We start from the raw sequence: 27,964 nt of genomic DNA, 5'->3' as shown, positions 1-27,964 counted from the left end.
TTTCTTTCCCGAATTTATAGTTGGTTTATTGTTGCCCTCTTTCTATTTCTTCCATTCCGTCTCTATCTTTTTTAGGTGGGTGATGATGCTGACATAAATCTTTGATATATTGCCTTACTGCTGGACCGATAAATTTTCAGCACGACGCTTGACGCTTAGTTTTGTGCATTAAAAAGCTTTCGTTTTCCCTCGCCTGCTGCCTTTTAAAGCTTCTTGGACCCTAAATCAAATCAAAAGCCTGATGTCCCCTTTTTTTCCATTTTTTTGGGGGCGTGTCGTCTGATGGTACAAAAGTCATTATGGAACAAGTGTTGGCCGCTTTCCCAGCGGACACTTGAGCATAATTAATGCGATGCCACACCCACAGCCCGCCGCCAAAACAGGAAATGGCAACCGGAATAGATCCTCCCGTCTAGGGAATTCATTCCCCCACTTTTCGTCGTATTTTTCCCACTCAAATGAGACTCGACGCAATTGTCGCTCCCAAATTAATTTGTATAATTTTACAGTCGCATTCGGATGATGAAGGCAAGTTTGGGGGAAGTTTGGGAAACACAAACGTCGGGCGAGAAACCGAAACTTATTCCCATGGGTTTGAAATCCACGGAGAACTGAAATGGAGTTTGGTGGCAGTAGAACCAGGCAATTATTTTGTAGGCCTAACAGGAAAATGGGAAAAATAAAGTTGGGGGAAATGAATGAGGCAGGTAACTTAGGATACCTAAAAAAAAAACACCTTAAGCCATTTTTTTTTTTTTGTTATTTAAACAAAAATATACTCAGAACTACTCCGAATAATCAATTTTAAACGTGAGTGAGTTGATTAAACTTTATAAAAACGGTTACCGTATTTAAATGGAGCCATTAATTGTGCAAATTAATTACTGAACTGCATTTCATTATCCATCGATTTCAGCAGATTCTCCGCCGTCCACTTTAAACGTGATTAATATTTAATCGGATATGCCAGGCACTTTTAACTATCTCCTGCTCCACTCGACTTATCCTGCCAACCACCTATCAATTGCAATCAAGATGTAAATGGCGTTACTGGGAAAACCGGAGAGAAGATGGCAAAAGGGGCAGCGGATAGAAAGCCGATGTTGCAACACTTGATTGACTTTCACAGCGCATTTATTTTGAAGCCTTCCGGCTGCCGTTGGCCGCAAAGCCAACTTTTCAACGACTTGGCTTAACTTTAAACTGCAGCAATGGCTAAAAATAAAGAAATTCGTGGCTTACACACACTCCTGAAACTTTTGCCCGTGCCGAAAGTAAAGTTTGCCACCCAGAAAAGCAGAAACTGTGGAGAAGGTTGCACTAAGTTATTTAGTGCAGGTCTAGGCACCTGACTATCCATTGAAAAGGAGTTCAGCTTCCCCCCCCACAAAAAAAAAAAAACTAAAAATATATATAACCGCATGGCAATAAAATGTAATTCCCTGTGATTTCGCTTTTGTCTGGTTGCGCTTCTTGCAATTGCAAATTGATAAATACATTTACTGCGGCAAATGGAGTACTTTTATATATTTCTTCTCGTATAGGATGAGCTTGTTTTGCACGAGAAAAAAAATATTTCAGAAAATAAATAGAATGTAAAACGGAATCGTTATTTTTCAAACCCAAAAATTTAAAATTAAAAAAATTAGAACTGAAATAAATCATTGACTTATGATAAAAATCTATTTTTTCTCGAACTCCTTCCTAAGCTTCTAAGCCTTTTTTCTCACTGCAAGTAAAACCTACCAGCTTGATACGTTTAAAGTGTGAGCACGTTTTACCCCCATGATTTGGTATGCTTCAGCGATTTGTTCCGCTGTGGGTGAGTTACACTCTCGCTGAAGGTTTTCCCGATTTTCCGCAGCGCCCTCGACATTTTCCCTTTTTCCCGCTGACCTAATTTACGGCGCTTTCGATCGGGGCGCGACACATGTGGCTTAGTTTCTGTTTCCCTCGGTTTTTGCCCAGAGTTGGTAGCCCTTATAGGCAGGCTCCTTTATCCTTAGCCCTGCCGTCAATTTTTATTGCTGCGGCTTGGCCTTTTCCCCTCGATTTTCCCCTCCCCCTCGGCAGTTGTTTTTGAAGTTTTGCATAGCATAGTTTCGGATTTTCCGGCACTGTCTAGCCCGTTTCTTTGGGTAAGTTTCGGAGAACATAAATCACCAGAGCATAGTTTTCATTTCAAGTTTTATTTTTGTGGTGTTTCGGTTTTTTCTTCACCGAGTTCCTAACTAATTGTGTCGGCATGTGTGCTGGGGGATAATTTGTTGCTCTCACTTCGGACTGGCCTTAAATTTATTGTTTGGCCAGAGGAAAGTGTCAAATGCAGACGATTTCCACAATCGGATGATAAATGAGAGAGTCCCGAAGCCCATTTGCCAGCCACTGCAATTCCAACACGAACTGCACTCTAGCCACTAATTATGTCCGATCATTATTAACCCCGATGTCGAGTCAACACGGAAAGTCATTCTTGACATTCAAGAAAGGTAAAGGACAAGGAAAAGCGAGTGGACAGCGAAAAAGTACCAAGGTGAGAATAAATTTTACTCACTTAAGCAAATTTGACAGACAGGTTTTCCATTAGCAAACATGCTTTTGTCATTTGCGCAAATTAATGCATGACAGGTGTGGAGGGGGTAGAAAGGGGGTCATACAAAGAGCAGATGCCACTTATTCAGGTTTTCACTTGGCCAGCTTTCAGGGAGGGTCAACTGAATGTGTTAACCTCGTTCTTATATAATTTATTATCTCGGAAAAAAGAAAACCCAGATTTAATGCTGTTGCTGAGAGTCACAATGTTGAGCAAGAAAGAAGAACATTTAAAATCAACTTGTTGGTTCTAAAAATGTTAAAATTACTTTGGGTAAACATACCATCTAATTTCAATTAATACAAATTCTTATTATCAAAAGTTTCTCGGTCGATTGACTTGGTCTAAAACTACAATTTGCAACAGACTTCGAAACACTGATTTCTTGTCTAAATATCTCTCCCACGAGCCAAAAACCAACATTAACCTATTCCCTAATAAGTCGAAGACTTTGATTTCGGGTTTTGCTGCCCACATTAGACATTCAATTATCAATCAACCATAAACCATAATTGAAAGATCAAACGCTGAGCACACATGCCAAATGCACACACACCATGGCCGGGGAAAAACTCTATATGTGTGTGTGTGCGAGTTTGTGCTGGAGGAATGGGCTTTTCCAGCTTGCCACATTTGTCGCAACTGATAAAAGTCCCACACACATAATACAAACGGACAAAAGGCAAAAACTGAGCAAAGGCGTAAGCGAAAAATGTGCAGAGCGTAAATAAATTACAACAATAATGACGCCAAACATGATAACAACAAATGGCAAAAGGGAGTTAAAGGGGGATTTCCATGGTCGGAACGGGAACGGGAACGGGTCCTTAGCTTAGAGCTGCAGGGGACAGGCGATTGTTATTGATCATCGCAATATTTTGCGCATTAAGCAGACGCAAGCCAAGCCAAACATATGCAGCAGTCACCAACAGAATCGCAGAAGCGCTAAAAAGAGCGGAAACACTTTTAACATGGTAAAAAAAAAGGTTTAAACTCTAAACTTTTTTTTATAAAAATAAATTTACCGAACAATTTGCATTAGGCTTTAGATTATTCAGATTAAAAATAGATATTATTTATATGGTTTAGATTTGTATTATTTCTCATATAAAATTCATCTCGATATAACATTTATTTTTACTTTAATTTAATCTAAGTATCTTATCATATTTAACTATCATATTAAATATTAAAAGCATGTTTTTTCACAGTGTAGAAGTGTTTCGCTTGGCTTTTTATCCCCCTGACTTGTTTACGCAAAAAGCCACGAGACATACAGGCTGAAGAAAAGGATAACATTGTGATGGCAGCCATTCAAAGTCCTGAAAGTCCTAAGCCATTAAAGCATATTAGTTTTCCACGCCATATTGTTTGTCTGTGTGGGTGTCTCGTCCTTGTATTTGTACATATTTTAGGGGCATTTTTGTTTACGCTCGACTGCACAATAAAAGTTTTTAAAAAGGGATTGACATTGTTGTTGTTCGCTGCTCTTCTTGTAGTTGACGCCATTTTGGATTTGCATTGCCATTTGTTGTCTGTTTTTTGTTGCTGCTTGGCTTTTGCGGTTTTTACGACACGAAAACCCGTTTAACATGCAACAGTTTTGCCTGCTAAGCGGCTCACATCGCGTATACGCAATATATTTTGAGGCTTACACTAAATCAATTTAAATGGTTTGGAACGGGCGAGGATGGCAAGCTAAACTTTTCAAAAGCGTAAATAAATAAATACATTTTTGGAACATTTAAGTTCCTTTTATATTTCCCTTTTCAGAACATTATTAAAGACTTCTAATTAGTCAAGTTCAAAAAAATGTATCTATCTTTCGTTAAAGGTATCCTTTCTTTAGATCTTTATTACAGTTGCCTGGTACCCAAAATTAATTCCCATTACGTACACGGGACATTAACCCAGGGGCAATCAGCTAAATAAGAAATCGTTTCCAGTTTGCCACATTTCTGGGCCATTGAACCTTAATTAACTAATTAATATTTGGCGGTTCGACGCCGTTTTCCATCCGCCATTCGTTCTTTTCACAATTTGTTAAATAATTTTTGCGTGAAAATTTAAATAAAGATTTGAGGGATTTATCTCACCCACTTCAACTATCCAAACAATCTGACAAAAGAGCGCAAAAAATGATAAACAAAGAAAAGGCAGCGAAAGGAATGCAATTTATTTTCGTAATAAAAATGCATTTTTATTACAAAATCATAGCCATGAAATCTAGAGCACGGAGCCAGTGGATTTATGTGGCATTCATTATGCTGCCGGCGCTCTCTATTTTCCATCTATATACACGCAGATATATGTGTATATATAGGTGAGGATAAAATAAGAGAGGGAAAAGCTTGTTTTGGCCATGCCAAAAAATGTGTATTAAGCTATTTGCATTTGGTTCCATTTCTCTGTTTGTCTGGGTGTTTGCCCGTTTGTTTTTGTGTGCAGCTGATGCACCTGCAACACCGAAGCGTGGCTCAGAATTTATGTATAAAATATAGAGCGCCAATAAATGCGATAAACTGACCCGCCGGCGGCATTTCCCACTGAATTTCCACCCTTCCAAGCTATTTTCCCATCGAATTTCATCCATTTAACCGTGGCTATAGGCACAACTCGGCGCTTTTTTCACCAGGCCGTGTTTGCATTTAATCCCCATGACCCATAATAATTTGTGCAAATTTATTTGCGAGTGCTTAGTGCCAGGGAATGGAGGTGGCTTTCCATCTGGCCACTGGCAGATATCGTGTAAATAAAACAAATTGCCATAAATAACCCTGCTGGCTGCCATAAATCTCGGTTAAATGGACATTTTTGCATCTTCAAATCGTCGAGTGGCGAAGGACACGAGGCTACGCAGAAACAAGATACAGGACACTGAGTGAAATACATCTCTGCTGGTACTTCAAATCAGCAGAATGATAAAATGCCTCCAGACGAGCAAATGACACGAATGGGGCGTCTTGTTTGGTCCTCGAAAAAGCCAAGGTCGAGTCCAGGATGAACTTAAAATAGTTTGCAAAGAAGGCTGCCAGGCTCATATTTCTTTTGTCTTATCTTAGGAAGAAATTTGGGGAAAGTTCTTTAGGATTTGCTTAGTCTTGAGTTTTTGTTATTAACTGAAGCTTAATAAATTAATTTGTTGATCCAAATTTTAAGCCCATTCCATTTACTTTGCCCTACCCAATTTGCACTATCCACTCTCATATGTAATCCCTTAAAATCCATGAAATCCGCATAATCGTGTCCGTTTAGGATTTCCCTTATTTTGTCATTTAATCCCCCCACTTAAATCCCGTCATAACATCGCCAAACCATCGATACGCACATGAAATGCACTTAGCAATCAAATTCGAATTCCGGATCATATATTAAACAAATCCGATTTGGTTAACGTGCGTTCGAGCGCAGTTTCAATGCGCTCCCCGATTTCCCTTGATCTTTGACGTTAGTAACGATATGCGAATTCAATTTGAAAATAATAAAAATATCTATTCAGCTCAGATGCAGTTTCCTCTCGTTTTTTTTTTTTTTTTTTTGTACCCTGCGACTGACTATGATTCCTGATTATGATTATGACTCCAGGGAGCAGAGTGGGTGGATAACTCCCCCCGGAATCCCTTCCCTTCTGGATGTGTTTTGATGTCGTTACCAGACATTGAACCGCATTAAACTATGCATAAATACACATTGCGTTGACGATGTCGACACATATGGAAGCCCCATATCCTGTCTCTAGAAAAAAGTACGGTAAAAGGAGTGCGAAATGGAGGCGGATGCGAAAAATGGGCGGGGCTGAGAGTTAGCGACGTGGCTGAGGCGTTGGGCAAATGCAATTTGATGCAGACATTACGACTACATGACGATTTTATCGTCGAGTGTAGTGCACAGACATAAACATATATCTACATTTGGCTTACCAGGGGGAAAACCCCTTCTCCAAGCACCCACACTTTCACACATACAAAGGGCATTATTGCACACGCAAAAACACACACACACACGCACGCATACAGACACAGACACCCCGTTGAGTGGAAAGAATCTTGCACTCGCCGTGCCTTCGATGATGCTCTTAAATATTTGCATAAAAAACTACGTTCGCTGCTAGTCGTGGAATATGGTAAATGGTGTAGAAGTTTTCCCCCCTCATCCACATCCGCACTGCCATTAACCACAACAGCGGAGAGGAAGATGTTGCTGCAACAATAATAATAACAAACACGCTCCATAATCAACACGTACTTAAGTCCTGCCACCATTCTGGCCAGGATCTACTTTGGCTGAGTCCCATACACTCGCAAGACGCAGATTTTGCATTTCTTGAAGTATGTTCTTAAAGAGAAATGTTTTTTAGAGTGGAATATAAAGTATGGTTTTTGATTACAGATAAAACTTTGGCTGCTCTTAAGTAAAGATCTTAAATAACTTTATTATTTAAAATATAGCGCATTTCAAACATTTTTCATTTAATTTATACTTTAAATCAGAATTTAAGAGTTTTTCGGATAAAATCATATGCTCTTTTCATCATTTTCTTAATCAACTTAAATCATTTCAAATGCCAAACGAACAGCAGTATTTTGTTTTGCTTTGCAGAGTACTCTTCATTTTAGCAATCAACGCATGCAAATTTTCTAGGCAGCCGAGAATAATATTTCATATCAATAAACAATAAACAATTTGCCCCAGCGAATAATACAAATAAATGCTGGATGCTGGAGTGTCGTCCGATTTCCAGAGCTATCATCAATAACCGGACTTGACTCGAACCGAATCGAATGTCCATAGCAGGACCCGGCTAGGATTCTATTGGCACTCGATAAGTGAGGCTAAAACAATTGATTATTGTGTGTCATAAGCACACAATTTGCACTCGATACTCGATCCACGGACCAAGGGAAATTCGAGTGGGAGCGGAAAGAAAACATACCGCATCCCAAGCCAGACTCAACTGTCAGTTGCACATACGCCAAAAGCAAATTTAAATGTTAATCAAATGCCGCTACTGAGAAATATAAGTACAATATGGGCGGGAAATCCGAAAAAGATGAAAACGAATATAAGAGAACCGAAGAAAATTTCGCATGCATGCACAGGAAAATGAGTTTGATGTGGAAAACTCGAGGACGAGCGGTTCACAAATGTAATTGACAGTTCAAGTGACAGGCGGTGCGGCGGGGAAAGGTAAAGGATTCTTTTCGTCCCCAATAAAAGGAAATCCTCAATAAAAATTCACGGCTATACATCCTCTGTCCACTTTTCAAAAATGCAAAATGCGCGCCACAAACAATTTTTAATTAAAAAAACGAGTGGGAAAACTGGACAAATTTGATGGATTTTTTTTCCGTCCTGTTGTGCTGTATTAAAATTAATGTCATTTTTCTGCAATTTTTCCGAAACTTTTTGCACGCCACCAATCTCACTTTTGAGTTTTCCCTGTGCCATATGAAAAGTGCCATATGTTTCAGCTTGGCTGAGCCTGTGGAAAATTTTCGGTTATTTTTTTCATTCACTTTTGACTTTTTCATTTTTGCGGTTGAATCGTTGTTCAGGCAAAAGCATCATAAAAGGCTAAGCGAATAATTGAGCAGAGTGTCAAAAGAAAAAAGAACATGTTCAAAAGGCAATTCATTTTGTTTATTAAACGAGTATTTTCTTGTTCTGGACTTAAATTAACTGAAATTATGTATTCCGTATACACATAATTCGAATTTAGTAGATGAGCTCAGGCGTTCTCCCTCATAAACCGAAAGAAAGCATCATCCTTGCCGTCTTCAATGCCAATGCGACGACCCCACTGAATTCCTTTGCGCTCTAAGTCGCCGATTTTTCTAGAAACGCGTTGCTTTACATCACGATACTTCTTTAAATCGAGTCCCGCATTCCAATCGAAAGATTCACTGACAAAGGATTGGTCAAATAATTGCAAGAAACAATTTAGCCTGATACTCACAACATTTTGGTTGTATTTTGTAAAAGTAAAACAAAATGGAAAGTTTGATGTTTCCTTGTGGAGTTTTTAGGGTAAACTGAAATATTCTTAGTAAAAATATAATATGGTTCATGAATATTACGACTCGACCTACTTGGTTCGTATATATTAATGACATTTTTAGAGGTAAGTTAATGTTAAAGGTTAAGCCCACAAAAATTATTAAAGAGCAAATATAATTTTTGCTTATATCATTAGTTGCTGACGTAATCGGCTTAAATAAGTTAAAAAAAAAACTTCGTTTCCACTCTTTCCCACTCACTCGTAATTCATTGTTAGCTGCATCATTATTTACACTTTAATTGCAACAATTTCCTGATTTGATGCCCAGTGAAACGGCCGTACAAGCTTTTCCCGCTTTTCCTTGCTCGATATGTGTGGGCGGTCATAAAAGCATTCATGCCACATAAAGTGAGCCGCAGTGGCAACAATGATGGCTTCGTGCACCGAAAGAGGAGTGCTCCGGCCATATGATGTTACACTTTTATGTTCGCCATCGCCAAAAACAATCCCCGGGAGCGGCGAAAAAAGGAAACGCACTCCCACTCCCCGGGAATATCGTACCCATCATCGCTCTTACCAGTTGCCAGCCGCCAGTCAAATCAATTGGCTGCAAATAAAACACAAACATAGTGAGCGGAAAAGACTCTGCAAATACAAATAAATCGCAGCATTTCCGCAACGGTCATGCTCTCCCGCTTTTATGATTATTATATAAATTTTCCCTTGAAATGTCATAAAAAGCCAGCGCAAATAAAAAGCATCGAGGAGTGGTCTCATCTTCCTCTCCATTTTTTTTTTTTTTTGTTTGGTTCTGATGATGTAGCAGGAAAATGCGCATGTCATGAGGTAGAAACCGGAAAAAAAATATGGATTGGGAATAGAATATTAGACACATGTCCCTACTCTGGGCCAATATTCAAATTTTTTTTTGGCTGGACTAGAGTTTCCCAACTTATTAAGTTGTTATAACATGATTTGTGGCCTTCTCACGGAAACCCATGCCTCATCTCCGCCTATAAAGTGTAAATCCAAGTGCTGCCGTGAGCTTAGTAGATTTTCTCAGCCGGCAGTTTATTCCTGCAGCTTATGAATTATGAAAGTTTCGCTTTTTTTGGTGGGTTGCCCACGCGTGTTGGCCATAAACGCCCCGCTTTATGGGCCGCAGAGCCTGGCAAATTGAAAGTGAAAAGTTAAGTTGAGTTGTGCCGAGTGGCTGGGGGGTAAAGCCCCATTGGGGTCGCGTTATGGGGCTTGAAAAGCAGGCCATCATAGTGCGGGAAAAGCTCGAAATTGGGGAAAGCGTGGGAAAAGTACGTCAATTACCCACATTCAAAGTAAGCCTAATAAATCACCGGAACCAATTTCTCTTTAAGTTCATTTTTAAAATTTTAAGACCACAACATTTCCAATTATTCCCCGATTTACAAGCGACATTCCTCTATAAATTTGTTATTAAAATATCTTACAAGCTGCATCATTACTTTATTTTCTATTTTTTTTGTCGATGTTTTGTTATTTTTTATATCCTTCATTCAAGAATTGCAAAAAATGGACTTGCAGAAAAGTGACCAGATTCCAGCACTTCTAAACCTATAACTTTTTCAATTTTTACAGGTTTACAAGTGGCGTACCTCTGTATTAATATTTAACAAGCTGCATCGTTAGTTTATTTTCCATCTGTTTGTCGATGTTTTGTCATTTTTTATGCGTTGGAATTCATTTTTAAAAATCTCCTATGCAAAAAAGTTATATATATTGGTTAAATTACGTACCTCTCAAAAAAATTAATTAAGGAATTAATGCTAAACTCTATCTTTTAATGTATTCACGTTGGCCATTTCCAGCTTGAGTCTTCAATATGTAAATTGCTTTTGTGCTGCATTATAATTTTGCTATTTTTTACTCAGTCATTTTCTGGGGTTCATCTTCCAATTCATTAGAGCGGCGCTGGCAGCTTGAGGAAAATGTTAATGATTTCCGTAAACATGGCCAAACAAGTAACGAGGAGTTGGGCGACAGAAAGCTCGTTGATTTTTGTTTTTTATGGCTCACTTATAAAGAAGCGGAAATAGTGAAAAGCAGAGGGAAAGGCGGAAAAGCGGACGGCGCATTTTTAACGTGTTAATGCCAAGGCGGCTGCTAACAAGTAGACAAACAAAGCGGCCAAAAAGGAGGAAATAGCCCGAAAAAGTGACGGCCAATGGAAGGGGATGACAAAATAAAAGGGCCAGAAGGGCGGAGGTCCAGATGAGAAATGAAATCAACGCCGTTATTATTTGTTGTTTTTACCCTCCGCTTTCCCTGATAGACATTCTCTCCCTTTTTTGGCAACTTCTTTCACAGCAATTGCTTCTTGCTGTTTTTCCCTCTGGCACTTCCATTTGTGTGTATGTGGGTGCTTTCCACAAATGAAATTTAATTGCAGAAATAATAAAAACAAAGATAGAACTGTAACATTTGAAGGAACAACTTCATTTGCATAGCGGATACAAAAAAATAAATACAAATGATTCCAGAATAATGTTGGTTTGGTGGCGAGGTAATAATTTTGGTTTTATTTCGAAAAGTAAAAGGGGGAAGTTATGATCAAAAGAGGGACAGATATGATGATTGATTAAAAAATATTCTTCTTTACAGCATTAGATTTGCCGGAAGGAATGTAGACAAAGAAATGTTAAAGATTTTGTGAACATAATTTAACATAGAATAGAATATTAAGAAAATACTTATTTAATTTCCAGGAAGAAAAAACTATCCAAACATCCAAAATACAATCAAAACTCTATTTTAAAATTCCGAATCTCAGCTATCGAAAATATTAGCTCCATTATAAATCCCGACCGCAAAAACCCAGACTGACCCACATTATACTAAATTCAATTAGCCAACTGATTAAATTTTAATTGGCCACCATTAAATAATGAATACAAAATACAAAAACACGGAAACACGGAAACAAAACTCCACAAAGAGAGCAGTCAATTCGCAAATACTGAAAAATGCCCGATGGCACATTGTTTGTTATGCTCACGTGGACCACTTCAAAGCGAAGTCAGAAAACCAGCACATTACGCATACGCCCCGTTTGCTAGCACCGAGTAATTTGGCCAAGGGCCAAATATGTGGCGGAGACGGGAAAGCGCGTAAAACATATTTAAAGCAGCAAACAATTTTCAAAATAGAAGAGAGTTGTACAAATAATAAACAAACCCCGCAACCGCATACTGCAAAAATTCAATCCGTCATAGACATTTATGAAATTTTTGTTGCCAAAAATGTGGAAAATTCCTGAGGCTAGAAAAAGTTGTTAGTTTATTTTATATATTCCCTATGTGTGTTTGTTACTTTGTTTGCTGAGTGAAAATAAAACGGCGCTTATAAAATTTTATGTCGATTGAAATGTTTGTGAAAGCATATTTCCTTTATGGCTCTATTTTATTTACCTACTGCTGAATCCTTTTGGATCCTTGCTGCCTGCATTTCCGCATTGCGCGCCAAGGACATTATTCATTGTCTCCCTCTCTCTTTTTCTTTGGGGGCCACTTGAAAGTGCAAGAGCAGATAATAATTCTTACATGTCGCAGCAAGTTGCAATTCCTGGTCCTTTAACTTTGGCCCTCCCGCCCTGTTAGTTCCTATTTCCTTTGGCCCCCATCTCATGTTTTTTTCTTGTTAGCCAGTGCCTTTGTCTTTTGGCGTCTTTTGTCTTTCACTTATGCATGTGCGTTGGCCCAGCTTCCGTTTTCTGCGATTTCCACTGGCTGTGGAGCCTGCACTCAGAGGAAAAAGCTACTTAAAATTAAAAAAAAAAAAAAAATCAAAAAATATATGGAATAAAATAAATTAGAAAAAACTTATGTCATTACGCTTTTTGTCAGAAGTAATATCAATAACTTTTAAAATTGCTTTAAATTATATAACTTCTTATATTTTAACTGACTAAGTTTGTTATACTTTCTCAGTGTGTTGGTGCGGGGTTTTATGACGAGTAGAGCCTGCCACATGAGCCCCCGAGGCATTTGGCAAGCAGGACAGCGACAAAGATGTCCCATAAAGTGCGAAAACTTAGGAGCAGTCAAAGCTCAAGATGGAGCTGTCGCAGGAGCTAAAACCGAGTCTGAATCTCGGTCTGGAGCGCTGCTCCTCTAATACTTTGATAATCCCTGGCTCCAGTTGAACACTCACACACACACACAGAGATACAAGCACAATAACTTTTGATACGCCGGAATTCCCTTTCCCCGAAAATCGTCCTGCGATGTAGACAGCCATTCAACTTTGTTACTCGAGCTTTATCGCAGTTTCGCATGTGTTTGTCTCTACATCTCTATGTATGTGTGTATGTGTGTGTCCGGGCAAATTATATAAGCATGATAATATTGTATAACACATCGAGTCCCTACCCTTCCTACATCCCGAACCCCATGACTGCACAATGGCAAGTGTGGCTCCCTGCCAATTCACTTTGTCTAGTTTCAATTTCAATTTGATTTCGTGCCACTAGTTGGCATCATTTTGATTTGCTTATTTGTCCGACTCTTGTTTATTCCCCTCCCCACTCGAAGGATTTATCTTTTGGTTTTCCCCTTAAAAGTTTCAATGGCTCGTTAGAAACTTGGAACATCGATCGCACTGCAGCGAGGAAAACTATATCTAGACAACGAGTGTGCATTTCGTACATTGTACTAGTTCCCTTTGTTAATACGTTGATACGTTTAATACGTTCAAATTTTTTGATTATTTTGTATCCCACATAGAATACAGAATATTAGAAAATATATGAGGGTGTAAGCCGAAAAAAATATGTTAATATACAGAACAAAGTTATGCAAAAGGAAGAATTAATGGGTTAAATATTTGTATAACAATTTGTATAACCATAAACGATTAAATTCCTGAAATTGTATAATAAAAAATTGGTTATTTAACAATTATCTGTTCTTATATGATTTTCCGGCAATTCTCGACTGCATATTCTAGGGTATAGCTTCCTGTTGCTGCTGTTGTATTTTGAACGAGCAGCGGGGGTGTCGGAAAACAACCGCAACAGCCGCTCCCAACCGCAAACGCTTTTTCATGCCAGCCCAACACTTTTGCCCGAAAACAGCAGGGGGAAATAAGCCAGGATGTAAAGAGAGAGAGAGAGCTTAATATCCAAAAAGAGATATGTAGGAAAGGGCAAATTTTCTAACACTGTACAGAACAGAAAACCCAACTGTGCCTTCATAATTACAAATTGATAACACTTTGAACGTTAATCAGTAATGGGATATATATGTGCACCGAGCAGCATCATTGAAGTGGGAGAATATAAGGGAATCGATGGGCGAAACACATTGCACATTCCCTCCGGATGTGCACAATTTGGGCTTTATTGTTAGATCAATAGGAAAATGATTTGTTTCGAATGCACAGACAGGTGCTATGCAGATGCTCAGGAAAATGTAAGCGTACTGCATAAAAGCTAGTAAATAAATCAGTCATTAAGTACCTGAATCAAGAAGAACTGAAAAAAATCTTACATCTTTTTTTTTCTTGGTGCAGTTAAGTTGCGTAAAATTCAGAAGTTCCCTCTCAATTTAAATCTATTCAATATTTAAATTTAATCGGATTAGAAAAAGGTAAATCCATTTAAAAGTTCTAATTTACTTTTTGCAGGGTTGTTGAAAGGTTGTTATGTTGAAAGTTTTATGAAGTCGAAACAGGGAAAACTAAAAAAATTAGTATATTTATGATCATTTGATGTGAATTTGTAAATCCATGCGATTGAAAAGGATTATAATCTAATAAAAATAAATAAAAATGAAAATAACAATCCTTGAATTAGTATTAATAAGCTTTATGGAGTTTACGTCTATAATTGATTTTGCTGTGGGTTCTTCAACCCCGTTTCTTTGTTTTAGCATGTTTAACATGTTGTGGACATTAAAGCGATTTAATTTACAATATTTTCGGTTGGGTGGCAAACAAACAAAGTTGCCGGGCATGTTAGATAGTCTCATTTCGCAGGCAGAGGCGATTCGGGACCATTGGGCTCATAAATTTAATTGATAATATTGTTGACAGGCGTGGAGTGTTTGATGGCTGAGGCTTAGCCGACGCCAAAAGCCGGTCACAAATATTTGCTTATTTGCGGGGCAAACATCGGGCGATATAGCCACATCGGCCGATGTGTGTTTGCGCATTAAACATTTACGTTTGACTTATAAATATTTTATCGCACTGCAGTTGCAAATTTATGTTTAATGCGCTGCCACATGTATGAATGTCGGAGGACCCCTCGAAATCCACTCAAATTATGCACAACTCATGCAGAGAGCTTGGGCTCCAGAATCTCCAGCAGAAAGAGGAAGCACAAGTGGGCGTGTCGGCCATAGAAGAAAAAGCTGAAGAAGCAGCAATGATGTTGTATAACTTTACATAGACAATTATTTACAAGTGCGCAGTTAGCAAGCCAAAACCAAAAAAGGACAGGTGGTTTTCGGTAGAAACTTTTCACTGGCAGGAAAAACCATTAAAAAACAATTATTTTTGACAAGGGCTCTAATTAAAACCAGTGCAAATACTAAAGTTGGTGTTGGTTAAATACTCTGCAAAACTTTTAAAACAAAAGGTATAATAAATAATATTCTTCTATACAAATTCAAAAGGCGAACTCCTGAAAAAAACCTGTAATGTGTGTAAAATTAAGTGACCTTTCTTTAGGTTTTAATTCCGTAACAAAGGCCATAAAAACCTGATAAATCTCTCATAATCTGATCCTAGCATCCCCATAAAACACCAATTTCCAGCCACATTAAGGGTACCCCGAAGGAGCGTATGGAAACATTTTCGCTATCCATCTCCCCTGGCATCCATCTGCATGTGCGAGTGCCAAAGTCTCGGGCTTAAGTGACACTAACCACTCGGGTGGGAGTTGGGCGGCATAGTTGGGTGGTTAGGTGGAAGGGGGGCTGGAAAATGTGGGCCCCACTCCAAAGTAACCCCAACAGCACTCCTCACACCCCTCAAGTTGCTGTTATGTTTTGGCTGCTGGTGCTGCTGCTGCTTTTGGAGAGCAACTCAATCTAAATGCGGTACAATGACATCTAAAGTGTTTGGGCTAGCTTTTTTCCATGATGCCAACTTGTCAAGCCAGAGCCCCTAAACTACCCCTCAGTGCCCCCGTATTTCCACCATATATCTCTGCTGGAGCTCAGTGACATTAGTTTTGCTTTCTTAGAAATGTGTCACGTAATTTCCAAGAGGAGCTGCTCAGAGGATTGTATATGGCTGGCATTTAACTTAAATATATGTAGAACATTTTGGCATTACGCATGGCACACTGAACCAAGCCCCATCTCGCTCTGGCGACTCTTTCGCACTCTTTCCCCCAAACACAGCGCAGTTGGGGAATGTGTGTCAGTTGACGTTTAAAGATCGTTAACAGTTTGCACAAGGTGCCGACGGAGTTCGGGGGACAACTCCCTGATAAGTCGTAACAAATGCTGACTTGTTCAACAAATCGTGGCCATGAAACCCGTTGGCTTTTCAGATCCATTTAACCAAACAGCACAGAGAAATATTTATCATTTTACTTTAATTAAACATATTTATGTCAAAGAATATTTATCAATAGCGCTTATAAAAAAGGTGAGTATTTAATTTGTTCATTCCTGAGTGATTAAACTATTGAATTCAATTTTTTTTCATATGTATTTCTTTTTTTTAAGAGGCTTAATGAAAATATTATCTATTTATAACGTGTACTTAAACATTTTCTGCAGTTCATGGCTGTATCATTCTGCTGTACACTCATTATCGATTTTAATGTTTTCTCGTGCATGTAATAACTCAGCAAAAATTCACTTGTAAACTGTTAAATATATCTGCGTAAATACGACCTCCAATCGAAGAGCCCTGATTAAACCAATCGACCGCAGTGGCTCGGCATAAAACAGAAGTAAAGGCAACTCCCTCGTGTTGCCAACAAATCAGCACTTAACGTTAATTACGATTTTTACGCTGATATGGCATTTAAAATGATTTGTTCCCTGTATTTACAGCATGAAGGAGTTTGGGGGAAAAAAAGTGAGGGAGAAAAATAAAGCCAGGAGAGAGATTAATTAAATGCACGTCCGTTGTTGGGGAACAAAACTTTTGTTGGCAATTGACTGCAGACAAGAGGGAAATCCACACACCCACACCCACACCCACATCCACACACACACACTCATACAGGGGGAAAAACGTGTGCAGTTGACATTAACTGTACTGCGCCGCTGGGAGGTTCCCTTTGGTTATAAAAAATGTCGCTCCAATTTGCTGGTAGTCCTGCTCCTGTTGCGGGCTGGATGTTTCATATGCAAATTAGTGCTAGAGCGAGAGAACGGAAACAGAAAGGACCCCAAAAGTGGAGTCCTGGCTGCTGTTGTTGACTTAATTGTGCGCGCATTAAATTGCTTAACCGAAGAGCCCTTAAAGTGGGCGTACCCTTAAGGTAACCCCTCCTATAGAATATGGTGGATTTTTGTGCACCTAAAATTAAAACTGTCCCATGTAACTATTCCACAACTAAATTCACAAAGTGCAATTGATTTAAATATGTGTCATACAATTAAGTATACCATAAATCCCTCGTTTTCTTGTATCGTTTATCCAACTATGTTACATGTAAATTGTAATTAAAGGTTAAGACCCCCATCTTTCCGAGGAACTTTTCGAAGTGATTTGTTGAACTTGTTCCGCTGTCGAACAAAAGATAACAATCTACATATGTACATACTTACATACTATACTCAAGTTACATTTAAAACCAAACAAATATGTACATTTGTGAACATATAGACCCTCCCTTCTATAAACGCAATCTTCAGCCCCATTTCCATTGTTGTTTCCACGCAGTTTGCCATTGTTATTTGTTACACTTCCAGTTTACATCAAAACTGCTGTCTAGGCCTGCCATTTTCTCACTTTCTCCTTCCACATTCTATGTCTCTCTAGATGTCCCTGCCACGCCCCCTTCAGCCCGGGGGCCGCCCAGTCATCATTACATTTCATTAAGCCGGGACCAAAAAAAAAAAAAAAAAATACGAGGGGCCACAGCCACAGTCAAGATTCGCTTTTGGGCCAAAACTTCAGTTTCTGCTTCTGTTTCTGCTGCTGTTGCTTTTGTGTTTATTAAACGGTTTTCGGGACGCGTGTTCATTCAATTTGCTCTGCTTCAGCCAGAGTTTTGTGCTGCTTGTTTCTGTTCCTGGTCTGAATGTTATGTCTACATGCCTGCGTCTAAATAAACCGGGCCAACAAAGCCGGAGCGAGTGACTCTGTGTGTGTGTGTGTGTGTGTGCGCGCTCGCAAAATCGTTTTAATTGTTGTGTTTAAATAACAGACGAGCCTCGAGCTCCGCTGAGAAATTGGGGCCAGCACCCAGGGCGTGTGTCACGTGGGCGTATACTTAATATGGCGCATATGCCGCGTGTTCGGTGTGTTTGATGTCGTGCGACCGCGCCACATGAAAGCGCATGAAATATAGTTGTCGGGTGAAGTTTTGATCTCCTCTGCCAGGAGACAAAAATGAATAGATTCTGTAGCGGAGTTTGTGCTTAAATTGAATTAAAACCTGGACGAACATTTAGATGTTGCTGTAAGTCTGTAAAATAGGTCACTTTGAACTGAAAAGCATTTAAAACGGGTTAACAAGCCTTTAAGAACATTTAACTTTTTCGGTATTTAAGGGGTTATATACCTTTTTCAGACTCAAAAAATCGAAAAAAATTTTATGATTTTTTTTTTGATGTACATACTTTCAACAATTTTTCTGCAAAATTTTTTTAGAGATCGGGGCACTAGAACCTAAGATACAGCCGTTCATAGCGCACGGTGAACATGGCTACCTAATGTCCACCTAAAACTTTAAACGCGATTATCTCGGAGTCGCATTTTTGAGAAAAGGTCATTGCGGTGAGCACGATATCTCGGTAACCACTACATCGATCGATTTGAAATTTTGGGGGATTGTTTGTAGATACAATAGCTAGTTCGTGAACGAAGGAATTTTTTTCGACAAATTTTTCTATTTTTTTGGGGCGAAAAACTAAATTATTAGACCTCGAAAAATCGGTTTTTTTGAAAAAATAATCACTGTAACTGTAAAAAATTTTTTTCGTAAAATCCTTCGTTCACGAACTAGGTAACACTATATACTAACATAGTTTTTTTCATTTTTTTTTAAGTTGAGCCGTTTTCTTGTTTTCATGCTCACCGCAAGCCTCTAATGAAAAAAGGACTTCTGCGGGAAGGACTATAACTTCCACAATACTCAAAATTTTCACTCGAAATTTTATACGAATTAAGTTAAGGACACGTACTTTGATAAAATTTTTATTGAATTTAAATAAAACAATGGTAACATGCTAAAAAAAAAATAAATAAAAACCATGTATTTCTCTGGTGAAAAAGGTATATAACCCCTTAAGTGTTTGCACTTCTTTTCTGAACTCAAGTTTTAAATTCATCTCAAGCTTTGACCTTCTGCAGCTAGGCCAAGTGCAAAAGTTTTCTGTGTTTTTATTAATTCCACGAGCATAGGAAAATTTATTGAAAATGCCTGTTGGCAGGACACGTAGGAAAGAAAACTTTTGCCAGTAAACGCATTTTTTTTTTTTTTTGTACGTGATCTCGGTGGAAAAAACGGCGTAATTAAAAACGAGAAGTCTTCTGCGCCTGATATGTGTTTCAGTAATGGTGAAGGCAGTTTGGCTGCGGATAAATTTAGACAGCGCTTGCCATCTGATATGATAAATCTACTTAATCCAATAAACAAACAGCGGGGAGCGCACCAAAATTGAAGCGGTGCGTTGCGATGCGAGAATGCGAATCGTGCGTGCGCAGCGAGCGAGCAAAAGTGCCAAGTTTTAATTGTGAAAGTTTAGCTGGGGGAAGCCTAGGATTGCGGGTGGAAAGCCGAGCGGGGAGAGCTGCCACACAGACACACACACACACACACACACACACACCCAGCAGGTGTGGCAAATTGCTGCCCGCACTGGGACATTGAAGCCCGCATGCGACAAGCCATGAATTCAAGTTGTTCCCTACCTAAAACGAGGGCTCTACAGGGTGAAAAAAATAACTTCAAATGTGTGTTGTATAATTTTGTAAAAACCAAGAATAATATTTACAAGATCTTTAAACATAAAATTGTTTTGTATTTTTTATCATTTATTATTGATAAGTTTTCTATTCTGTTTCTGGAATTAACACAAAATAATTTCGTTGTTTTCTTCTCAGTGGAAAGATGTTAGTCCTGCCATTCTGTCAGCCGACTGTGCTGTCATTTTGCGTTACTTGTCATCAGCTTCATGCGTTTTGACATTTTTATTAGTTGAATACTCCTTAGCAGCACGCTCCATTGCCTGGGGTCTCTGTCCGGAGTTCTGAGTCCTGTGTTCCGTATCTTGTGTCCTGTGTCCTGGTCCTCGTCCCCATCCTCGTCCCGTAGCGTCTAATAAGTGTTTACTGCGTCATGAAGCAGTGGCAGTGCTTTAAGGATCCCCTTCGGTTGGAAGGAGTGATTCCAGTTCGAGTTTTTCACAGCGTGTCGTTTTACGAAAATGCACCCGGGGCTCTGTCAATTCCCAGTCGATAAATATTGAACAAAGATAGATACTCTCTTATGGTTTTACAGATTAAAAGGATATCACTATACACTCATCAGACACTCAGATAATAATTTTTTGTGTGACATCCATAAATGTGTGTCAATACAAATAAAAGAATTTATTGGAAAATTAATATTTACTTTGAATAAAGCATAGGTTGACAAAACAATTTTACGCTTGAATGTTTTTATCAATGGCTTCCTTCCTTGCGATGATTTCAGAAACATTATTAATTATTTAATTTTAAATTTAACTCAATCAAGCGCCTTCTCCACATTAAATGCTAAACAAATGCTTGATATATTTGCTCAGCTTTTCATGTCAAATAAACAGCCAGAGTTGAACAAGGCCAATGTGGCTTTAATTTATGCCATTAAACAGTTTAATTAGTCACGCGACGGCAGATACAATAACAAACAAGTTGAAACAACAGATGTTAAATAAATATTCGTATTAAGTGCAGCTGAGATGCGCGTGAAAAAACAAGGTTAAACAATTTACTGGGATCTGTTTTATTTGGCGTAAACCGAAAAACCAATTTAACCGAATCCAACTAGAAAAACTGCAAAAATTCCTCGCATAGCAGAGCGCGCATCGCGCAATTGAAAATTTAAAACGAACTTTAATTATCACAATGCAGTCAAGTACCCGCAAATACAAAATAGTTTAGCCAAATCGCCAACTTTGATCTCGAAAGCAAGTTCCCTGATTTTCCTTTCAGCGCCGAGGACTCACAACAATTTTCACAACTTCAAAGGAGGCGCATTAAAAACGTCCTCGGCAGGAACTCGCTGCCTTGGCTTGCCAATGCTAATAGAGTGTCCGAGGACTGGAAGGAATTGCCGGCGATATTTATGACGAAGAAAATACCCAAAGTCCTACAACGACCTCAATGTCCATTTGCTAAAGTTGCCATAAAAGAAGGGCCCTTGTCGTTTCCCGGGACAGAAAGTTTTAAGCATCTGGCGTAGGTCCAAATGGAGCCAAAAGGCAGCGAGAGCGAAACTTTTAAATGAAATTTTTGTGTTAAAGTTTTGTCAGGTGAGGCGAGACGAGGCGAGGCGAACCACAGGTAAAGTAAGGTAAGCAGCCACGCAATGCGACAACAGCAAGCTGGCTTAGGGTCAGCGGAGCGCCAAGGAGCTCTAGTGAGCAGCTGGATACCTGGCGACCTGGCAACCCGGCCACCAGGCGACCCGAAGGCCACCCACCTCATAAGCCACCTCATCACCGCAGCGGTCCACCGCAGTCGCACACCAAGGTCCACCGAGCGGAGGACACAAAGTTGCAGCTGTATTGTCACGTAAAACGGTGACAGATTCCAAAGACGACGTTGGCAGCCAGGCAAATAACATTAAAACAACAAACAACAATGGACCATTCCAGCAGCAGGAGGCAGTAGGTCTCATCATCGTTACACTCGGGGAAAGAATTGAGCTGGTAAGGCTGTTCTGAAGCTCAGGTGCTCAAAAGTGGTTACCGTTTAAAGGAGTTCTTTTAATACTACGAATTATGCAATCACAAAAACTAGTTTTATAATAAATAATTTAAGACCATACAAAACAATAGTTATTTCGTATTTAGTAAATACACATTTTATATCTCCATCCTAGTCCCAACATTTCTGCCAGTGTCCTGCTTTGTCAGGTGGATGTGGCAATACCAGAATCTCCCTTATCCCTGCACGTGAATGAAAGTTTCGTTCTGCGACTCCTCCGACTTAATGGCAGTGGCCGCACACCCACCAACCAAATTCCACCCACTGTGACTTTGTTCCTCTGTCCGCAAAATGAAATTAGCAACACATGCCGGCCCGGGATACCACGACAAAAAAAAAAAAATTGAAAGGAAAAGAAGGGAAATGCTCCATTCCATTCACGAACAGAAGAGAACAACGCAGCGCGTTCGTTTGCATTTAAAGTAATTACAAGAATTGTGCCCCGAATGTGTTGGTATGTGTAAAAGATATTTGCGTTCTTTATGCTCCCTAATGCTCGGTTAGAATTATGACAGCCTCGGTCCGCACAAGCGGCCAAAAGAGCTAATGCGTTTTTAAATATGCTGCAGCGGAAAGTCGGTTGGCATTAATTAACAGTCGAGTGCAGGCCACGAAGTTGTTGTGGCTTAGGATTTTGGCGGTTGGCAAAAAGGGCTTTGCTGAATGACTTGCAGATATTGCGGAGGATTGTGCGAAAGTCTGATGAAAATGTTGCTCTCTTCTGGAAAATTGCTCAAATCTTAAATGGTATTTAAGAGCAGCAGAGGCTTGCCACTTTTCTATTCTTTTAATTTAATTTCTTGTACACATTCCTTTATTTTTTCGCTCTTCAAATGTCTGGAGAAAATAAATAAATAAGAAAATAAAACCACTAAGTACAAGAGCTTTTCAGCGAATAGATAAGATTGTATCTTGAACATACCTGTTGCTATCCTCGTAAGCTTCCCCTTGGTTGCAGCACACGGCGTATACTCGATATTTGGGTTTTAGTGTACAAACACTCACAGACACTAGCACATAATATTTATTAAGCCAGCACACACACACTCGCGACACTTAATTCCTTCTTTAATTTCAATTTCTGGCACGCTTATATGTTTGCTTAGCTATTCCAGGGAACAGAGTCCTGAGACGGAGGCCCGAAAAAAATCCTTGGCGGTAATCATGCAATAAGCCGCACTTGTAGCACACACACACTCACACACGGGGGGTCAGTATTCGTTGCGAGTCCTGGAGGTCCTGGCGTATCGCCTTTGTTGGCCAAAGGAAACAGCTTGAAATGCTATTAAAATATAATCTTCTGATAATCTGCACTTAATTTCGTGCTCTACGCCAAAGGAGAGGAAAGACGTTTATGTGTCCTGGCCGTCAGCTGGTTCGTCCTTGTTGCTCGCCTTTCTTTTTTCTGGCTTAGGTCTTCCCCCAGTGAAATCTCTTAATTTTTTTCACTAAAAATTGTTCTTTCACTTGGTTACTCTGTTGTATTTGTGTTTTTATTTTTAGTGTATGTATGTATTTTTTTCGTTCCCTTTGTTCACGTGGGGTTCTGTATATTTTTTCGAGCTCTGTGTAAGTTTTCCACTCCGCTGGTTTTTAATGTTTTGCTGTGCCCGTGCAAAAAACTCGTTCATGTGCGTGCGTGTTGATTTCCTTTGCTGCTACCTTTTGATAGACCCGCACTCTATTCTCCTTCCGCATTCGTCTATTGCCTTCTTTCGAAATTTATCAAATTTTCCTCTGGTCTCCCTTCGGTTTTTTCTTTTTTGCCTTCCCTTCTCTCCTTTTTTAATCAAATTTCCACTTGATTGGAGTGACGACAATTTAGTTGATTTCCGGTTGATGTTGATGCTTCTGTTGTGGTGTGGCAAAAAGGAGCGAATAAATGGATGGAGAAAAGAGAAAGAAAAATTGAATTAGTAAAATATATTTGGTGTGTGAGCTTTCGTATATAAAAAAAGTTTTGTCGCTGTTTTATTGACACAATGAAAACGTCCAAAAAGTTCTGTAGGTTAAATTACAAAGTTTGGTTCTTTTTCTGAGTCTTTAAAGTGAATGGTAGGTCATTTCTAATTTTTCTGGAACCTCAAAATTTTGCTTGCAAAAAGTGTAGAAAAAAAAATATATTTTTTATAATTGAGTTTAATTTCATAAAAAAAGCGAACGTTTAAAACTCAAACGATTCGGCAATACAAGCTAAGAGCTTTTATTTTTTATAGTCCAGATCCCTTTCCACTTGATGGCCATTCCATTTCCCTTTTAATTTAATTCCAAGCTCTTTGCGCCTCGCGTATTACTTAATTTCCACGCTTCCGCCTTTCAGTTTCTCACACTCCGCAACCATTTCCCTCATGCTCTTCCGCCTTTTCCACTGATCCTCTTAACAGGACATTGCCGGGTGTATATGGAAACATTCTCATAAAACCAAAATGCAACATCCACACCCACACAACAGCAAAAAATGGGAAAATGTTTTCCATTTTCGCTGATTTTATTCCAAGTATTTTCTTCCTGCTGTCGCCTGCATGAAATTATAATTGTGTTCTCATCTCTCACCGCAGACAGTAAAACATTTAATTTCCTCTTCGCGGATGCCAGCGTTAGAAAGGGACGGCATGCAGGCGGTGCGAGGGAGACGGCAGGCGAGGCCCGCTATAATTCCTTCCGGTTATTTTTGCCGCCAAATGGCGCTTCGTGTTTCTAATTCCTCGCAAAACCTATTTACTCTTCCCCCAAAATTCCCTTCACCTCGCAATGTTTGTCGCTTGGAGATTTACAAAATAAAAAAAAGGAACCATAAAGAAAATTACAGAAAATTTAAATCACTTCGCCCACTTCACATACCTCAGTCTCGACAATTTTTTATTTTTTTTTGTGCTCTTGGCATTTATGCTTCATTTATTTTTGATGGTTTTTTGCCAACGCAAAACGTAAATGGTTTATTTGGAAATTGGGCGTCGCAAAAATATTATATGCACTTGTTTTCCTTTACGGCCTGGGAAAACGTAATGTGTAATGGAGATTAAACAGAAAACGTTGTGCTTAAATTCAATATTTGCTTGGAAATTTTCGAGTCAAACAAATTAATACTGTGCACAAATAAATCAATTTGTGGGCTTTATTGCCATGTAGCAAATTCATGAATAATAGTTTACAATCGAAGTCAAAATGCTGGCAATTAGTTTCAGTTAAGTCTCAATCAAATAATAATATCCCAGTCAGACGGCTTTTGCCAAAGTACTAATGTCTATCTTTTAAAGAGCTTATGTTTGGTTTATTCACGAGTGTTGCTCACTTGAAGAGCTGCATTTTATCCATATAAATTGCACACACAAGCTGCTTAAACGTAATCAGCCAATACTTGAATCCGCTTTTTGCACTGACTCAGCTAATGAGTCTTCATATTTCATTAGCCTTTCAGAACCAGTGACATATTTCCGAGCGCTCCAATTAATTTAATTATGTTAAATACCTGAGGACCGATTAGGGGGCTCATAAAAAATACTGATAATAAAAGTTCATCAACTGGCGTTTTATGATTTCGCGCTTTTAAAGCCGCAGCAGAAGAGCTGCACAAACACAAAATGTTCAGAGTCTGCGGTCTCATTTTCGAACGCATTTTAATGAGGTTTCCACTGGAGAGAGGTTGGTGGTGCTGCTGCTATTGCCACTGCTGCACAGACTGTATTAATTAAAAAGGGTTTCCATGAACTCTGAGCCCTGGCTAAAATGTCAACCAGGCGTTGACCCAGAAAGGCGAAAAAAAATGAAACTCTGGCTGGCGTTTAAGGCACGCTTTAAGGTCCTTTTTTCCTTTGCAGAAAGTGTTACACGTGTCCTTGCTCGTGTGTGTGTTTTTATATGGGCTGATGGCCCGAGGCTTCGAGGAAAACAATTTCAATTTGAGAAAGTGTGGGGGAAAATCGCCCAACGGTCTTTTCCTTTCACTGCCTTGTAGAGCACACAATAAAAAAACATATATCAATTTATGGTTCACTTTGATGATTCAATCGGTTCCGTTTAGCCGTTTTCGTTTATAATTTTCATTTTAAAATCCAATAAATCATAGTGAACATAAAAGGAAAAACCACAACTTTTAGCAATAAATCAAAACGATTTAGAATTATTGTTTCAAATTGAAATCACTTATTTTTTATTCACCAATTTGTAATCGATTATTTAAATTAGTTTAGTTTTTTAAATTGAATTTTTTTTTTGTAATAAATTTACATTAACAATGTCGCTTACAAATTGCAAAAATCACTTTGATACCTTTAAACTCGTGCCGAATATCTTGAATTCCTTGCAAGAACGAAAAAAACAATTTATCAATAAATCACTTCCGAAACACATAGCAATTTCACAGATTTTCTTTCGGTGCAGTTGCTTTAATTTCCGCTTGAATGCAAAGCAAAGGTTTTTTGGCAGCAACAAAAAAGGTTCGCCCTTCGCATGTTGACTTGTCTTGTGAGTCAGAGCCAGACTTTGGAGGCCATAACAATAACAGAAAACAAAGGGCAACCGAACCGCCCAAAATCCCGAGGCGCAATCTTTTGTGGCGTCTTCGCAGGCAGACCAGAAGAAACCTTTTCAACTTGATTAATTTCCCACAATTTAAGTTGATGAGAGACGATGCCGGAAAATTTTCAGAGCTCAGTTCAGTTCAAATATCCTGCAGGGCGTCTGCTGTCTGCTGGCCACTTTGTGATTTCGGGCCAGATGGCTTTGCGAATGTGTTGCGATTAGGTAAACGAACCTGCGACTTGATTTATCCCCGAGGATTGGGCACAAAATTTAAGTTTTCTTCCCTGGGAACTCTGAAATACTGAATGCACATCAATTACAGCCAACAGAAGTTGATGCAAATTCTCCAGCAAATAGTTTCACATAAAAATCTATCGCGCAGCTGAAAAAGCATTACTTATACGTCAGGCTGTCCGGTCATATTCCAAAACTAATTCCTATGACTTCCTCAACTTTTGCTGCTCACTTTTTCGTTTACAAAAATATATAGAGCAAAAAAGTTTCATCTTCTTCACAAGTTTTCCTGCTGCTATTGCTGCTTTTCCTCAATGATTTATTGGGCGAAATGGTTTTTGTTTGCCAGTCTGTTTGTTTGCCTGTTTGTGTGCTGTTGTTTTGGGTCTTGCACTGGGCCAAAGGTAAAAGAACTTTGGAGAGTTTGAAATGTTGCCAATATGTTTTTATGGCCTTCGCTCGGCATTTAGAGCAAAAACTATGCCAACTATCTGGATACTTGAGAATCGAACACAATTCAGTACCGGAGGGAGTTTCCTCAAAATTTATCAATAAAATCCTGCACCGAAATACAGAAAGTTCTTCGACAAAAATTTGTATGCATGAATTTTGTTGTTGAGTTTGTTGCTTCAACAATTACTTGGTTCTAGTTTTATTTTAACTTGACTTTTTTGTCTTTGAGATAAAAAGTATGTATTTCGGTAGAAACTACAATTTTGTTTATTTGGATTATTGGAATGTTTGCTTTAGTTTCGTATTTTTTTTAATTGGGGGAGTTATTTTGTTATTATCAGGTGCATCTTTTTGTCAGATTAAATGTGTGTGTGTTTTTTTTTTTTTGTTATGGAGTAAATTTGTACAATATGTAACATATTTCTGGGGAGCACAATAAGGCTGAGCTTACATTTTCAACTTTGGTTTTTCTCGGAAATTTCTGGCAGTTTTTTAGGGCTTTTCCAACAGTTTGCACACTTTTCATTTGCTCTTGGCCTTGTTTATTCAATCCGCAACCCGTTACTCGCCACGCGTAACCGACTTTTCGTTGTTTACCCAACAACTTTAAGGTCCACCGGTTCGGTTTGGGCCTCCTTTTAGTGCCACCGAAAATCGCTCATACGCACTGTTCACCCACTGACACACACAGACACGCGACCGAACGCGTTGCTCGTCTCTGGGATTTTTGGAGAGCGTGGCAGCATCGGGCCGCCTCAGTGAACGGATGCTGGAGCTTGACTGAAACGCCGTGGTTAACTAGCCAGCCTTTCGACGGTGGCCGGACCTACTACAACATCAGGCCAAAACCGACGAGGCCGTAACGAAAAAATCGGGGAGCGAACGAAGCTGCCCGGAGTGGCAGCAGAGCTCCGAGGATGTTGGCAGCGAACCTCTGCCTATTACAGCATCCCTGCGAGAGCTTTTCGGGGAGAGCTTTTGATTTAAGAGATTCTGTGGAAGGAAGAAAAAATCAGCGAGCTTGG

At 39.2% G+C, this 27,964-nt stretch overlaps 2 protein-coding genes across 2 annotated transcripts in view; both read right to left on the bottom strand.

Annotated features, from left to right (window-relative positions):
- LOC108095078 overlaps positions 1-27,705 on the bottom strand; it is a 120,111-nt gene extending 92,406 nt beyond the window's left edge. The window contains 2 exon segments of the mRNA XM_017196002.2: positions 22,654-23,582; positions 27,391-27,705. The gene's annotated coding sequence lies outside the window, so the exon portion shown is untranslated.
- On the bottom strand, positions 8,212-8,664 carry LOC108095082. Its single transcript, XM_017196010.1, has 2 exons — positions 8,550-8,664; positions 8,212-8,496 (listed from the first exon to the last, which is right to left on the bottom strand). The coding sequence occupies exons 1-2, from the start codon at positions 8,552-8,554 to the stop codon at positions 8,322-8,324; spliced, it is 180 nt and encodes a 59-aa protein (XP_017051499.1). The 5' UTR covers positions 8,555-8,664; the 3' UTR covers positions 8,212-8,321.
- Positions 27,706-27,964: the final 259 nt, after the last annotated feature.

Source organism: Drosophila ficusphila, unplaced genomic scaffold, assembly GCF_018152265.1.
Source record: "Drosophila ficusphila isolate 14025-0441.05 unplaced genomic scaffold, ASM1815226v1 contig_127, whole genome shotgun sequence".
Lineage (NCBI taxonomy): Eukaryota > Metazoa > Arthropoda > Insecta > Diptera > Drosophilidae > Drosophila > Drosophila ficusphila.
The sequence above is the reverse complement of the archived record's forward strand: the minus strand, read 5'-3'. Positions and strand labels throughout refer to the sequence as shown.